The 15,452-nt window shown below is 26.4% G+C and overlaps 4 protein-coding genes across 4 annotated transcripts; 2 read left to right on the forward strand and 2 right to left on the reverse strand.

The window, feature by feature from the left end:
* Window positions 1-220: 220 nt before the first annotated feature.
* On the forward strand, window positions 221-5,391 carry LOC112596071 (cytadherence high molecular weight protein 2). The gene is made up of 8 exons (XM_025341549.1): window positions 221-509; window positions 592-790; window positions 883-1,133; window positions 1,431-1,607; window positions 1,665-1,899; window positions 3,383-3,513; window positions 4,031-4,238; window positions 4,306-5,391. The coding sequence occupies exons 1-8, from the start codon at window positions 421-423 to the stop codon at window positions 5,377-5,379; spliced, it is 2,364 nt and encodes a 787-aa protein (XP_025197334.1). The 5' UTR covers window positions 221-420; the 3' UTR covers window positions 5,380-5,391.
* LOC112596072 lies at window positions 5,374-6,946 on the reverse strand. Its single transcript, XM_025341551.1, has 3 exons — window positions 6,168-6,946; window positions 5,580-5,801; window positions 5,374-5,520 (listed from the first exon to the last, which is right to left on the reverse strand). The coding sequence occupies exons 1-3, from the start codon at window positions 6,348-6,350 to the stop codon at window positions 5,389-5,391; spliced, it is 537 nt and encodes a 178-aa protein (XP_025197336.1). The 5' UTR covers window positions 6,351-6,946; the 3' UTR covers window positions 5,374-5,388.
* A 2,908-nt stretch (window positions 6,947-9,854) lies between these two features.
* On the forward strand, window positions 9,855-12,214 carry LOC112596074 (dynein light chain roadblock-type 2-like). Its single transcript, XM_025341553.1, has 3 exons — window positions 9,855-10,545; window positions 10,623-10,790; window positions 12,128-12,214. The coding sequence occupies exons 1-3, from the start codon at window positions 10,464-10,466 to the stop codon at window positions 12,184-12,186; spliced, it is 309 nt and encodes a 102-aa protein (XP_025197338.1). The 5' UTR covers window positions 9,855-10,463; the 3' UTR covers window positions 12,187-12,214.
* A 59-nt stretch (window positions 12,215-12,273) lies between these two features.
* On the reverse strand, window positions 12,274-14,862 carry LOC112596073 (XK-related protein 6). Its single transcript, XM_025341552.1, has 5 exons — window positions 14,353-14,862; window positions 14,190-14,291; window positions 13,786-14,000; window positions 13,033-13,188; window positions 12,274-12,849 (listed from the first exon to the last, which is right to left on the reverse strand). The coding sequence occupies exons 1-5, from the start codon at window positions 14,643-14,645 to the stop codon at window positions 12,344-12,346; spliced, it is 1,272 nt and encodes a 423-aa protein (XP_025197337.1). The 5' UTR covers window positions 14,646-14,862; the 3' UTR covers window positions 12,274-12,343.
* Window positions 14,863-15,452: the final 590 nt, after the last annotated feature.

The following is a 15,452-nucleotide window of genomic DNA, read 5'->3' on the forward strand; positions in this document are numbered from 1 at the left end:
ATTATAGAATGTAATACAAATTATAATAAGAACATGATAAACATGATAATGTTTTAAGATAGGAAATTTGGGTTTATATTTACCAACTCTGGTATTAGCATCATCTTATCAGTTTATCAGGTAGCTGCGCTTCGTTACTAACATAGATAATAATTATCAATGGTTACTAAATACAAATATGTTTTTGTGTACTTTTTCTAGTTTTTCTAATTATCTTATACTATTATAGTATATAGCATAGACTTTTATAGATCTTTATTCTTTATGATTATAATGATTATATACTTTAGAGTATATTTGTTTCTTACGATGTAACTACATGCTATTCTAATCAAAACGTTAAAATTAAATTTATAAATTAATTTACAAGTTTTAGTGTCGCTGTTATTATTATTCTTTTATAATTTACTTTACCACACTATGGACGTTAATAAGTGGAAAAACGATTTGTCAGCTTCTCATAACTCCAAGGCTGAAAATGCAGACATTCAAAGTAAACTTAACTCATGGTATGCCATATTTTGTCAATTGTCATTGAATTTCTACTGATGTGATCGGTTTTCATATTATTTTTTTTCCATGCCTTTAAAGGTTTGAAGAAAAAGGGATTATTAACAAGCTACGAGCGCACATAAGAGAACAGATGATCTCTGCACTAGAAGATAATCCTATGTGGAACATTAACCAAAGAAATGTTAACTCCCCAAAGATTCAGGCAATCAACCTCTTAGTTGCTGATTTTTTGATAAATCAAGAAAATTTATTCACATTGTCTGTATTCGCTACAGAAGTAGGTTTACATTTTTACTTATATAATATTCAGTATTTACACATATTAATATGATTGCATTACTTCTCATCTAAAGGTATCATTTTTTCTAGGTACCGTTATTGGGAAATTTACGTGAATTCTCTTCTTATGTAAATCAGTTAGGCGATAGTACTGAAAAAATTGCAGTCACCAAGCCTAGTTTTCAATTAAATGATGTTCAAGATATTTTAGAAGCATTAGGCCTACAACCAAATTCAGATATCAGCAAATTGACATGCCAATACTATTTTAATGAAAAACAAGTTCATTCATTATTAGCTTGCTTATTCAAATCTGTGACTAATATAAAAAATAGTCTTAGGTATCTAACTACCTACTTTAATAAAACCAATTATTTTAATATAATTTATAATATTTTTAAAATTTTCTAGATTACTGTGTACTATTAATTTTTCTGATAATATTTATAAAAACAATTTAATTTAATGACATTAGTAAATGAATATTTATTGATAATTTATGATAGGAAAAGCTTTATTAATAATTAAATATGTAAATCTTCTTTGTTTTGACCAAATAGTTAAATTATATTCACATTTATAATAAGTAAAATATCAACTGCTTATCTCAATATTAATCATTAATTATTTTACTACAGTAAATATAATGAAGTTCAAATCGATCAAAATTGTGAAGAAATAAACAAATCTAATAACATAGAGAATAATACTTATGAACATAGATTAAACAATTGGTTTGTAAGTATTGAGGATATTCTGTGCTCATTCAATTTAAACGAAGAACAGAAAAATACTTTGAAAATGTTATTAAAAAAGTAAAAATATTTAAAAAATTATTATTATGCATCACTTTTATCAATTTTAATTTACAGGTATCATAAAAATTATAATACCCAAGAAGCTACTATATACAAAGAACAATTAAAAAAACTAGAAAGACAAAACAAAGAAATGGTTGATAAAGTTGCTGATGTAGAACAAATACTTACTGCACATTTTCATTCTCGTAATACTAAATTTATATTTCAAAAAGAAGACATAGAATATGCCACACAACAGCTCCGCTTAGAACAACAGCAACTTTATCAATTAATAAATGTATTTGAAGTAAGTGAGGAATTTTAATTTAAAAGTGACATTAAATTTAAATCTTTTTTGTTATGTTTATAAAAAATATTAATATCTATTACATTAGATTAATTATCTAGATAATTATTTTTGTTTAATTTTGATTTTATATAATGTTTTATTAAAAATTAAAAATAAGTGGTTTATATTATCATATCTTATATCTTAAAAATATATTAAAATTAATGTATGATTTTAATTAAGGTCTTTGTTTAAATCATAGATTCTTAACAGGGGGTCCACTTAGAAATAAATTTGTTTTGATGGCGTTTTTAAGATAACAATAATAATGTCTTGCCCACATTTATTTAATTATATGTATATTTTCTTTTTTCTTTTTTTTTTTTTTTTGGGGGGGGGGGGTGTGTGATTATACAGTGAATTCCGCTTAATGTGGGCACGTTGGGACCAGCCCTGTTTGCCCACATTAAGCGGTTGCCCATAAAAACCGAAATTAGTAAAAAAAAAAAAAAATTATAATAAAAAAATATATTTGTATTATCATATAATTGAAAAAAATTTTAAATAATCACTAAATATATAAATAAAACTAAATACATATAATATATTAAATAAAATTAATCTTTGGATGTAGAAGGTATACAAAACGTTGTAATTTTTCGTTGTCTAAGCTGTTTAGTATGGATCTGGTTGACAAAATAGGCACACGCTTCAAGTTTATCAGACGGACTATTTTCGTTTCCCTCTTGCATGAAGAACTTCTGCAAGAAATCAATGCACTTTTTCGCCTCTCTTTGGCGAAATTTGTTTATTTGAATGGTAATGATTTTTATTACTTTCGATAAACACAATCTTATAGATACGACGGAACCCGATTAAATTAATCGTTTTTAAATACTTATGTGTATATTCTAACGCTATGATAAAAAAAATTGCCCACATAAACCGAATCGAGTGTCCATATTACACGGTTTTATTTGACATTGTTAATATACATTTGTATTGGGACCAGACATGTTTGCCCACAATAAGCGGATGCCCATATTAACCGGTGGCCATATTAAGCGAAATCCACTGTATTTTGTACTTTGAAAGGATTCATGGACTAAAAAACATTAAATTTTGAATGTAAATATTCAAAATCTTTAGATTAATTATTTTGATTAATAAAATATTTTTCATTAATAAGGCCTAATTCTTACATTATTATTAGATATAAGTAGCTTATATATTAATAGATAGTTGCTATAGAATTGTTTTTTAATAATACTATAAAAGATTATTGTCATTTTATTCTCCAATTTTCAATTAACCTTAATGTTTTTAAAAGTGGTAGAAATAGATGACATTTATTAATTGTTAATTAAAATATAGGCTTCTAAATTAAAATTCATTGAATTAATTTATCATATTATTAGATATATTACTAATTTAATAAACTATATGCCAACTGTTTTATCTTAATGAAATTAATAAATTAAAACATAACCTCATGTAACAGGAGAAAGAAAAGTCTATGCAAGAAAAATTAAGGAAGTCAGAAGAAGAGTATAATAAAAATCTACAATTTATTGAAAATCAAAAATATGAATTAAGATTAAAAGAAATGGAGATCTTGAAGCATGAAAAAATGTTAGTATTATTGATACTAATGATATTTGCACCTTTTTTCATTTATTATTAAAATGTGAAATGATTTCTTTAGACGTTGCACTTGAAGTTCAATTTTATTGATATGCATGATTTTGTTTTAAACGCAAGTGTTAATGTGCAAATAAGCCATTTAATGAGAAAAATTTAAAAAAGCTTATAGAAATATTAGTCTTTTATGTAATTATGTAGCGACCTATGTTACCTACCACGCGCACACTTGAATGTTCAAAACTTTTAGTGTATCTTCTGATGCATTAGTATCAAATTAATTGAAAATTTAATTATGAAATATTTCCAGTGTTCTGGATAAATATATTAAAAATAAAATTACTTTCAATTTTAAGTTATTTCTAAACACTAAACATCAAGGTTCCATTATTATAACTATTTATTTTTTGAAATGTTTTAGCAATTTATTTTTACTATGCCCCACCAAAAACCGGTAATTCAAATAGTAAAATAATAAAATGTGTGTTTATATAATGGATGCTTTCAGGTTAAAAAGTGAATCACTAAATTACATAAATGAAACCAAAATTAGTGAATGTAGTCAAGTTAAACTGCTGCAAGAACAAAATTTTGATTTGGCAAAACAATTAATGGAAATAAAATCTAAGCTTGATGAACTTGAAGGATACAAAAAAGCTGAGCAGACGTGTACAAAAAAATTAAATTATAATCTTCAAAAGATTGACCCTCTGTCGGTTAGTTAAAAATGTATTTAAATATTTTTAAGACTATTTTTTTTTATATAATAATAATCCGTTACAGGATCAAGAAATGGTGAAAAAATTACAAAAAGACAATGACGAATTACGTGATTTTATAAAAGTCCAGCGACAAAGGATTGAAGAATTATCATACAGAGCATCAAATTTAGCAAAACAAATTGAAAAAACTCATCAAATACCATTAACTAAAATAGATTATGAAAATAGAAATGTAAGAAAAAAACTATGCTTTGTTGACAATTCTAGTAAAAAAAATAATTTTATCGCCCAAAACATTTCTTCAACAACTACAGATTATTCAACAACTATGTTAGAGTCAGATAATTTAACAGAAGATGATATAATACAAGAAGCTGAATCAAGACTGAAGACTTTAGAAATTAATACAGCAAAAGTAGAACAAAACTTAAAAACTTTCCAAATAAATCGTTCTCGTCACAACATAAATTTTAATATAATTAAAGATACTAAAAAGTCACAAAACGAAATTTATTCAAATTTTTCAGATGACTCATACTCAGACGCATTGAAACATAGTCGTAATAAAGTTAATTTAAAAGAACTTGCTAACAAGATTGGGTATCATCGATCAATTAGGCGATCTATAAACCATTCACAATCTGAAAATGATACAAGCCCTGAAATCTTACGAAATACTAAATTTCAGGATTACAAGAGTTCTACAAATGTTTCGCCAATAAAAATATTGCCATCCAGTATTAAACAAAATGCTTGCATAGAATCATCTGTAAATAAACCTAGTTCAAGAATTGAGTCTTCAATTAATAAATCTAATTATACTGAAGTTTCAACAAATATATCTAATATATCTAATCAATCATCTAAAGAAAATAAATTGCAAATTGAATCAGATATAAAAAACACGCTTCTTGAGACTAAAAACAATGTTCAGAATAATGATAATTTAGATTTACAATTGTTTAAACATACAGAAATAATTGATTCACCACATAAGCAATCATCTATACAGAAAGATAGTTCAAATGAAGCGAATACTTTTTCAAACGGTAAAAAATTTCAAGAAAGTGATCACACAATTTCATTTGGTAGTAGTAATAAAACTGATAAATCTTCAGACTTTTGGGCATCGTAGAAATCTTTTTTATTTATTTTTGATAAGCATGTTAACATATGATACAGATATTAAGTCTTTTTCTTCAATTCCCATATGAGACATCAGGTCTTTTGCAATTGATTGTCCATCTTCAACTGTTTGGCTATCATTTAAAACTACCTAAATGAAGAATAATTAATCAATAGATTTATTTCTTAGTATCATATTCAAAAACTTACTTCTAATTCTACAAAATCCCCAAGACCATCAACACTATCAAAATGCACTCTTGTTTGGCCAACCATTATTAATTTTCTCTCCTTTTTTACAATTCCCCACCTACCTAAAGCATTTGTAAGTACTTTTTCTATATTTTCGTTAACTTCACATTTACTATAAGAACTTAACTTTGGTCCTGAGCTTTCTTCCCGGTCATAATAAATTAACTCTTGAACTTGACCCTGTGAACATAACAAATACACTAAGTTATGTAATATTTATACAAATACAATAATAATTTTTATTCAATTAAGCTATCACTGTCTTGATTTATGTTGTAACTGTTATTCTGTCTCTGTATCGTATATTTTTGATTTTTAGAGAGCAGGGGAAAAAACTGACTGTTTTGATATTGTTTGTTGCTTAGGTAAATGGCTTTCATTATTCCTATTTGAGCAATTTATTATTTAGAAATCATCATAAAAATAAAACATTTTAATCTAGGATAAGATAATTAATTATTTTACTATTTTTAGTTATTTAACACCAATAGAAAAACCCCAAGACTTTTATGTGTATTGTCACCAGTTATTAAAAACTATTTTTACCATTTTTCTGAGTTTCAATTTGCCACATTTACCGGTCGGCAAATTGAAAAATGAATCTTCTTGCTTTATGACCATAGAATCTGGTCGGACGTCATAGATAGCATTCGACTTTAATGCCAAAATGCGCTGTCTGACAATCTCCAAGTCTTCGACGCGTGCTTTGATCTCTACGTTTCTAGGCATGATTTTGTTTAGCACTATGTTAAATTTTTTGTACTAAGATTCGACAAGTCAAAAATGTTTACAGTGCAATCAATTTAAATAAACCACCAGTACTCAAATTTGAACTTGTTTTAAACTTTAGACCGGAATTCTATAACACCTAAAAAAGTGACGACTAATGACAGATCATTGTTCGGCAATCATAATTTATAATAGCCATTTGATATCTAGTCTAGACTTGCAGTTCCCACTATAGTCGGTAATCTGTAGTAACCTTAATCAATTTAACAGTTTCTTTTTTGTGTACACTATTATCAATGCAATGCCAACTTTTGGCGGGAATTAGGAAACATGTGGTCATATTATTATACGGCCCTGTTCGATCAACAGTCAATATTTGTGACAGTATATTTGAGCTATTTGAGGCTTGCATCAAAACAAAATGTTCTGATGAGAAACTTTTAATCTCGGATCATGTCTATACGGGAAACTATATCACCGTAAAAGATACATAGATCTTAGCAGACGATATACCGGACAAATACCCATAATGTCCATGCATAAATGGGCCCTGCCTACCGTCAATTGCAGCGTATAACAATTAAGGGCATTCGACATCTTGGTGCGCGTCAAATTAGCGAATACTACATTTTTACGTGCGATAATTGTTTAAATATGTATTAATATCTAATCGAAATAATTTAATACCTAGATAATCTGATATAGGTAACAAGAAGGAAATAATTAAGGACAATATAAACTGGTCTTTCAACATATTCCTGCAGTAGAACTGTAATATTATAGTATAAAATATAAATCATATAGAGGTATCTTTTTCAAGAATATGGTTTATCAATTCAATATTGTAGTGATCTTGTATGAAAAAATTAGCTGCGTAATTACCATCATTTTTCCACTACGATTGAAGATAATATCTTAAGTTATAATATTCTCATTTACGCGATGTGCAAAAACAAATAATTGAGGTGCAAACCGTTCTCGTCTTGTTTCGTTAAAATGGAATGCTCGTTAGGACTTGGTAGACACTCTATAGGCTGTCTACAGTGCGGTTTCACCTCTGATCTTTATTTTACGAGTCAAATTTTAAATAAGTAACCGAATACTAATGTCTAGTACCACTAGGCAAGTTAGGCAGATAATATTTATAAGATAGGTATTTAAAATGTTGAATTCACTTTCAGAATCTTAAAATATTATATATTTATATACTTATTGTATAGGTAATGACTTATGTTATTTAAAAATACTTAAGAAAACATTGATAATATTGAAATAATAATAATATGCAACAATGCAATTAACATTCGTAACTCAAATTTCTAATTTCTATACATACACAGACATACAGGGTACCGCGAAAAAAATAACCCCGGAAAAAATAACTCCGGAAATTTAGACCCCGAAAAAATAACCCCGTGAAAAAATAACCACGGAAAAAAAAACCCGTTATATCAGTTAATATTATATGATCGAGTCTTATTTCACTATTGTTCAAAAAATATAGATAATATTTACTATCTACACTCTACAGTAATTTATATTTATTATATTATTATGGCAGTGCTACTAGATTAGATTATATTGATTATAAAATTTGTCAAGTCCTGTGTGTGTTCATTTCTCAGTATTCGGTACTACAGATGGCTTTCGTATATTATATATTTCTCTGTGCTTTGTTTTGAATAGTGTTATACTGTTATGGATATTCTAGATATTTTTGAGAGCCAGAAGGGCAAAGAAAAGTTGACATTCAAAAAGTATATGTATGTTGTACACAAAGAGTGTATAAATTTCATAAGGTGGAAATGTTGCAAAAAAAAAATAGCCACAAGTTTCCGTGTATTTTAAAAACTTCTCTAGATAAAAAACGTTTAATTAAAATTGATCATGAACATAACCATTTGTCGTGTCAAAATGAAATTGATGCCGCCAAAATTCAAATTCAAATTAAAACACGTGCTAAAATGACGAAGTCTACGCCAGCACAGTTGTTTTCAGAAGCTGTGACAGGTCTTTCGGAAAGTATACTTGAAGAACTTCCGAAAGAAAAATCTATAAAAAAACAATTCAAAATTAAAGGATTCAGAGTTTTCCAATAGTACCTGAAAATCTAACAGATTTAAAAATAGAAGGTATGTACTTTGAACGGTTAAACTCGAAAAATGTTTCAAGTTTAACCGTTCGACGTTTTCCAGCAATATTTCCTCCGGAAACTTGGAATGTTCACCAAACAACTAGGGAAAATAATCAACGTACCAATAATGTTTGCGAGTCATGGAACAATAGATTTAATCATTTAGTCGGAGTAAAACATCCATCGATTTGGACATTGATCAATAAAATAAAAAATGAAATGTCGGCTGACCGTGCAAAACTTGCTTTGCAAAATGTAGGAGAGTCCAAAACTAAATGTTCTAAATCAAAAACCGCTCAAAAGAGATTAAAAACCTTGTGTGAACGGTTAAATTCAAACGAAATTGAAGTAGACATGTTTTTGAAAAAAATATCCTTTAATTTAAGAAAACGATTATAAAATAGATATTAATATTATATATATTTTTTAAATATTATTATTTACCGTGACTGAAAATTTTGACTAAATATTTGTTTTAAATTATTATTATATTATATTGTATTATACATTTATGGTGAATATTTTTTATTTATTATATAATATATTATTATAGGGTTATTTTTTCACGGGGTTATTTTTTCTGGGGATATTTATTAGGCAAATCGACATACAGATAGGTAGTAGCATTGATTCTATTATCAATGGTAGTAGGTACATATAAAACAGTATAAAATATTGGATTTACACTAGGTGTACAAACTACTAACTAAATATCTCTTGTACAATTAAATGTATAAAAAGTGTTACACAGTGAATGTACCACTGCTTAATGCCATTACATCGATAATTTTGAATTTATTAATTGATCGATTCTATAAAAATAAATTAATTTAAAATAAAAAACTATATAGGGAACTATCAATCTTAGATTTCACATAGGCTTAACTACTTGCAGAGTACCTATTTTCTAATTTGATTTTCATATAAGTTTAAAATTAAAATCCACAACCACTCACCTATGTAATTCTAAATTATTATTCAATAAGTTAAACTAAATATGTATTAATATTCCTTTATACTGATGGTCGATGGACATGAAATAAAATCATAAAATGTTTTATATATTTATCAACTAAGTATGTATTATTTTCACAGTTAAGAGCATAGAGTATGTAAGATATACATTTAATATAGGTATATCGTATATATTATAATAACTGGGTTCTGTGATTCGAAGCCTCATTTCGCGTCATGAGAAGTCTACTTACTTATATATTTATATAAACACTTATAAGTTATATTTTTTTAGCAGTATTAAAAATTAAGTTGATATTTTTTAAAATATATATTTTAACCTTAAGATTATAATAGCTATAGCATATCGTTGTAAATGAATTACTAAGCTGTAGGATAACTATTAATTACTAAAGTATTAAATACTAACCATATACCTAATTTCAACAAGATTACACCTTTAAAACAAATTTTAGTCGAGCTCGTAACTGTCAACAGATGGTAGCCGATAAATAATGTTATCCATGTCATTGTATCAATAATAATAAATATATTACAAATAGGTTTATCGAATTACATACATCCGTGGCTAGCTGGTAGTGTGAATGTGTGATATTGTTGGTCATATAATTATTAAAATTAATACGAATATTATTCTGGCCAAAAAAAAAAAAATTCGTTTTTAAATAAATACCTAATATAATAGTTATTGTGAAACTTAATCGCTGCGTTATGTATCTACGTACATAGTTGTAGTGGCGTAATTAGTGTATAATATTACTATGTAGATGCGTATCTGAATTGACTGCATATCGTTTACCTTCGTCCATTCAAGTACTGTTCGTGATTAAAAATATTTTTATGTTTTCAAACAAAACTAATTCGATATTGTAATACCAAAGATTGAATTCAACAACTTAACCTTGTTCTAATTATTGTTAACCAAAATAAACCTCAAGCTACATTATTTAAATTCATAAATTAGATATACATAGCTGCAAGTATATAGAATAGTTTAAAACGAAATGGCTACTCAAATTGAAGAAACTCTGAAGAGAATTCAAACCAGTGACGGTGTCGTCGGCTTTGTAATAATAAACAGCGCTGGTACTTATGACCGTTGTTGACACATATCCGGAAGTCCGAAAAACATTTATAAAGGTACATAATATTACATTTTGCAGGCATCCCGGTAAAGTCTAATCTGGAAAATTCAATATCCGTTCGATACGCCGGATTAGTGCAGCAGCTAATCGCAACATCAATGGTAGTAATTAAAAAAAGCGACCCGACCGATAAATTAACGTACTTGCGGTTACGTACCAAACACAACGAGATCATAATAATACCAGGTAAATTGTTATTAAGTGCAGGCCAGGGACACCATTCCATACCAGGAAAATCTTGGTGGTCTAGTCCAGCGATTCCTAACCTTTTTAGTTAAAAACTATTTTAGTTAAACCAATTTTGTAAAAAAATCTTTGAGGCCCACTAATAGCACATCTATAAACGTGGGCTTAGCGTTGATGGGGCTGTGTGTGTGTGTGTGTGGGAGGGGGGAGGGCAATTTCCTCCTCTGCGCTTGAAACTAAATTATATTTCTTAAACTAAACGTATAAAGTATTACTATAAAATTGAAAAAGCAAAAAAAAAATTTATCAACTGCTCCCCCCCCTGATTAAAATCCTAGCTACACACATGTCTACAAATGTATGCCTTTATTTATTTTTTTTTTAAATATATATACGCTAGTTATCAAAAATAGAAAAGTTAAAAAAACGATTATTTATTCAAAAAAAAAAAAATTATTTAACTCAATTACAAGTTAAACAGTTTAATGTGATTTTTGACATTGCTTGTCCCCCATGATAAAGTTTAAAACTGTATAGTTTAGCCTTAAATGACTCTCAAAATTCAGTTTATTCCTATATTTATTTATTTAAAAAAAAATTTAATTAGATAAAGCTCATTCACACAGATAGGTTGTTAAAAAGCTCATCAAGTTTCTTAATGCAATCTTAGCACAACTCACATACACTTCACACTGTGAATGATAAAAATGATAAATAATAGGTAATTAATATCTATTAATAATAAACCAACTACATAAGATAAAACTGTATTTAAACTTTGGTAACGTTAATTGTGTAAAAAAATATTGAGTAAAATTTTTTTAAATTATAGACGTTAGTAACGTTAATGGTATATGGTTTACGGCCCAGTACCATACCGCGGCTCATGACTTGGGAACGACGTTTGAAATAATTACTACTGACCTGGATTGTAGTTAAATAATATACTTTAATTTGTGTAATACTATACAAAACACTCAGTATCGCAAATTTAATAAATGATTTAATCTGAATTTTTTTCTTAGGCTGTCTCTAGTTCCTACAAGACTCAGGTATACATTCTAAATGCTTATTTTTTACCCACTATTTATAAAACATTATTATTTCATTATCTATTTTTACTAAATAAATGGTTTAAAGAAAAAAATAATAATTCTTAGGTTTTGTAATTAATTTATTAAAATAATTTAGTTATAAAAAACGTATTTAAAAATATAATTATTATAAAAATAATTTTAGTCTTAATGTCAATTTAATTTAAATTTATAAAATATAATCATCTTAAAAATTACAAACAATACAAAATAATTACATACATAACCATTTTTTGTTTACAGATAAACATTACATCATGGTGGTAATTCAAAAACCTATTGGCTCTAGATCACCATTGTGAAATTTGCTAAAAATTTGCTATCCTAATGGCTATTATAAATGTATATAATTAAACAATGTAAACATTTAAAACTCTTTTAATAATTTAATATAATACAATATATTAAAATATCATAAATTAATTTATTAATTATCAGATATTTAATTTAAATATGATTTTATCCTAGAATATCTGAAATAGACGTGTTCACATTATTGGTATTTATATGTGGTTCAACATTATTATCTTTGTAAGTGGTATGAGGATGAAAAAATTTGTAATATATTGTCATAAACAAAATTCCAACAAAAAAAGGTGCTATTGATCCTATCATCAGAAGATAGTAATACCATTGGTTTTGATCAGTACCAGTATTAGCCCAAATTGTGACTGCTACTATATTTTCTACTAAAAAAACTCCATAATACCCTAAGTAACGATTTTTTGAATTCCCTTGGCCTTCACTGGGTGATAAATAAGTAAATATGTACACAAGACCAAGTATTGTTGAAAAAAAAAATCTCATGATTCTCCTTTCTTCAAATCGGTTGGATGGAATACAAAATGTTACATTTTGATACTTGAAAATCCACAATGTCATAAATAGCCAATGGACCATACAAAAAATTCCAGTTGACTGTGGCCATACTATAGCGGCTAAACTAATAGACAAAATTCGAGACACTGTAAAAATAAAAACATGTTTTAGATGAAAAAGTATAATTTTAATAAAATGTTAAACATAATATACGTATTAATAATATTGTAATATTTTAAATCATTTAAATTAGAATATATGTTGAAAACTAATCTTAAAATCATTTCTATGATATACTTTTTTAAATTAAATATATATAATGAATATACCTGTAATCATTATGTGCCATAAAAATTGTAATACTGTTCCTGTATTGCCTATGTTTTTTCGGTTTTCATAAGCAATTCTTACATTTTTATTGTATGAAGCCATAGCCCAAGCAATACCTATAGTTGAACTCGCAATTGATGCAGATTGATGAACAACTAAAATCAATAATACATAGTAAATCTACTATCTACTATAAATTTATACTAATATTTTCAATTAATTTATTTGTATATGCATTCAAATATTTAAAATATTAAATTTGCACTGAAATATTTCAATTAAAGACAACAAATATAAAGAAGTTACACAATAATTAAATAAGTTAGTCTAAATTTAAATTAAAGTTAAATAATTTAGTTTAGATGAAAATTTTAATTAAAAAAAAATATACAACTATGATCAATGTAATTGTATAATATATCTATATAATTACTTGGATTATGAGTTGCAACTAACAACAATAATACATAAACCCAAAACTATACAAAATTTTTATTTTTATATGAATAAACTTGAATAGGATATTAAACAGAATTCTGGGTTTCAATAACTATCAACAAGAATAGTAGTTATTACAATAATTATTAAAAATCTAAAAATATAAATAATTTTTTTTTAAATGATTTAGATTAAGACTTTGTTAAAACTTCTAATATTTTAGAAATTTAATATGGCATTGTATTTAAAAATGTTATCAACAATATCAGTAACTATCTAATATCTAAAATTAAAGTCATAAATAAATACATTACTTTGAAAAGTAGAACCCTGCTTTTTCTCGACCAGAACAATACATATTTGCAATATTTGTTGAGGGACAGCTTCTAAAAAACATTCAAAGATACGCAACAATGACACATATGAGTCCTCTTTAGCCATTAAAGCATAGTACTTCTTTTGATCATCATTATTTCCTTTAAGAGCAGCTCTACGAGACTTTAACGCATATTTTAATACATCATAATATCTATAAACAAACAACTATTACAAAGTGTAAAAATACTTAAAATTAATAGTATTATAATTTATTGTAAAGATATACTTTTATATATTATAGTTAACTTAAGTAATTAATATAATATAATTAGATATAATTAATAAGTTATGTTTTAAATCAACATTGAATCATATAATTGTTATATTTATAATTACATACCTTAAAACAGGAGCCATTTGTAGTATTAAAAGGAATGGTAATAATAATCGATTTGTAAGTAACTTTTGAGTAGTTCTTAGCATATCTTCTTGAATGGAATAACTAAAAACAAAATCAAGTATCAATAAAATTGTTTATTTTTTATCTCATTAGATGTTCTAACATTTTTAAACTCATATAAGTATTTATTATGGAAGGAACTGCTATAAAAATAATTGTCAACACAAAATAAATAAGTTTTTCATATATGTAATACTGATAGGCGACATTGAAATCAATGCAAACATCAATAATATGGCTAACAATAGCTAAAATCAACACAATCAGATCCCAGTAGGAAATACTCAAATCTCTAGGGAGCTCATCTGGTTCATCCAACCCAGGTTTAGATCTATTACAATCATCTCTGTGAATCAGATATTTATTAGTCCTAATGTCATCTTGATTTTGGTCCATTGTGTTGTTTCCTTTGATCTAGAAGACTCAAATCATGAAGTTCCTGGCACATCACTATAAGTGATAAATTTTATACTTAAGTGTGCATTAATTAAGTAAATAGTTCGATGCTACATTGTATATTAATGTTAAACAGATACTGCTTAGTGCTTAATTGATCAGCATTTATAAATTTAAAATATAATCATAATAATTCATAATTTATAATATTAATAATATTTCGTATCTAGTAGTATCTACTATCTACAAATAATATTGAAAAATGAAAATTGTATAAATGATAATAATCGAGTTTAGCATTAGTGATAAACGATTATCCTAGGATTGGCCAAGTTCCAACTGAGGATTGATAACAATTAACAAGTAATTGTCATTTGTCAGCTGTCATTCGTGAAGTATACACTATACACTATACATTGTCAGGATATGTAAAGTAAACTATAGGGCATAGAGTTAAAATATAGAGGAAAGAAGTAAATTAATTTAAGAGAAGTCATAGGCTTGTATAAATAAATAGATAAATTTTAAGACTATAGGCAAAGTGCCGTAAATATAGGGTGGTCTAGGTGGTTCTGAGTACTGGAGCCACAAGGTTCAAAATTTAAATTAAATAGATAAAAACATTTACTTTTTTTTTTAAATAATAATGTTTACATTGATTCAGCACAAGAATTATTATATACATATATATAATTACAGAAAAAACACATTTATATAATAATATTTTTTATTTATTTCTTATTTCATACTTTTAACATTTTTGTACATTTTAATTAATTTTTTCACCTAAGTACCTATATTTAAATG

The sequence above is a fragment of the Melanaphis sacchari genome, unplaced genomic scaffold (assembly GCF_002803265.2).
Source record: "Melanaphis sacchari strain LSU unplaced genomic scaffold, SCAv2.0 Contig2_pilon_pilon, whole genome shotgun sequence".
Lineage (NCBI taxonomy): Eukaryota > Metazoa > Arthropoda > Insecta > Hemiptera > Aphididae > Melanaphis > Melanaphis sacchari.

What these genes read in the sequence shown, in the direction of transcription:
- LOC112596074 (XM_025341553.1), top strand. Translation starts at nt 10,464, where the DNA reads ATGGCTACTCAAATTGAAGAAACTCTGAAGAGAATTCAAACCAGTGAC. An exon ending in TGTAATAATAAACAGCGCTG is followed by an intron (nt 10,546 to 10,622) that starts GTACTTATGACC and finishes TACATTTTGCAG; the next exon opens with GCATCCCGGTAAAGTCTAAT. An exon ending in CGAGATCATAATAATACCAG is followed by an intron (nt 10,791 to 12,127) that starts GTAAATTGTTAT and finishes TTTTGTTTACAG; the next exon opens with ATAAACATTACATCATGGTG.
- LOC112596071 (XM_025341549.1), top strand. Translation starts at nt 421, where the DNA reads ATGGACGTTAATAAGTGGAAAAACGATTTGTCAGCTTCTCATAACTCC. An exon ending in CAAAGTAAACTTAACTCATG is followed by an intron (nt 510 to 591) that starts GTATGCCATATT and finishes ATGCCTTTAAAG; the next exon opens with GTTTGAAGAAAAAGGGATTA. An exon ending in AATTAATAAATGTATTTGAA is followed by an intron (nt 1,900 to 3,382) that starts GTAAGTGAGGAA and finishes CTCATGTAACAG; the next exon opens with GAGAAAGAAAAGTCTATGCA.
- LOC112596072 (XM_025341551.1), bottom strand. Translation starts at nt 6,350, where the DNA reads ATGCCTAGAAACGTAGAGATCAAAGCACGCGTCGAAGACTTGGAGATT. An exon ending in AATTGAAACTCAGAAAAATG is followed by an intron (nt 5,802 to 6,167) that starts GTAAAAATAGTT and finishes TTATGTTCACAG; the next exon opens with GGTCAAGTTCAAGAGTTAAT. An exon ending in GGGATTTTGTAGAATTAGAA is followed by an intron (nt 5,521 to 5,579) that starts GTAAGTTTTTGA and finishes TTCTTCATTTAG; the next exon opens with GTAGTTTTAAATGATAGCCA.
- LOC112596073 (XM_025341552.1), bottom strand. Translation starts at nt 14,645, where the DNA reads ATGGACCAAAATCAAGATGACATTAGGACTAATAAATATCTGATTCAC. An exon ending in ACTTATATGAGTTTAAAAAT is followed by an intron (nt 14,292 to 14,352) that starts GTTAGAACATCT and finishes TTTTGTTTTTAG; the next exon opens with TTATTCCATTCAAGAAGATA. An exon ending in CAAATGGCTCCTGTTTTAAG is followed by an intron (nt 14,001 to 14,189) that starts GTATGTAATTAT and finishes GTTTGTTTATAG; the next exon opens with ATATTATGATGTATTAAAAT.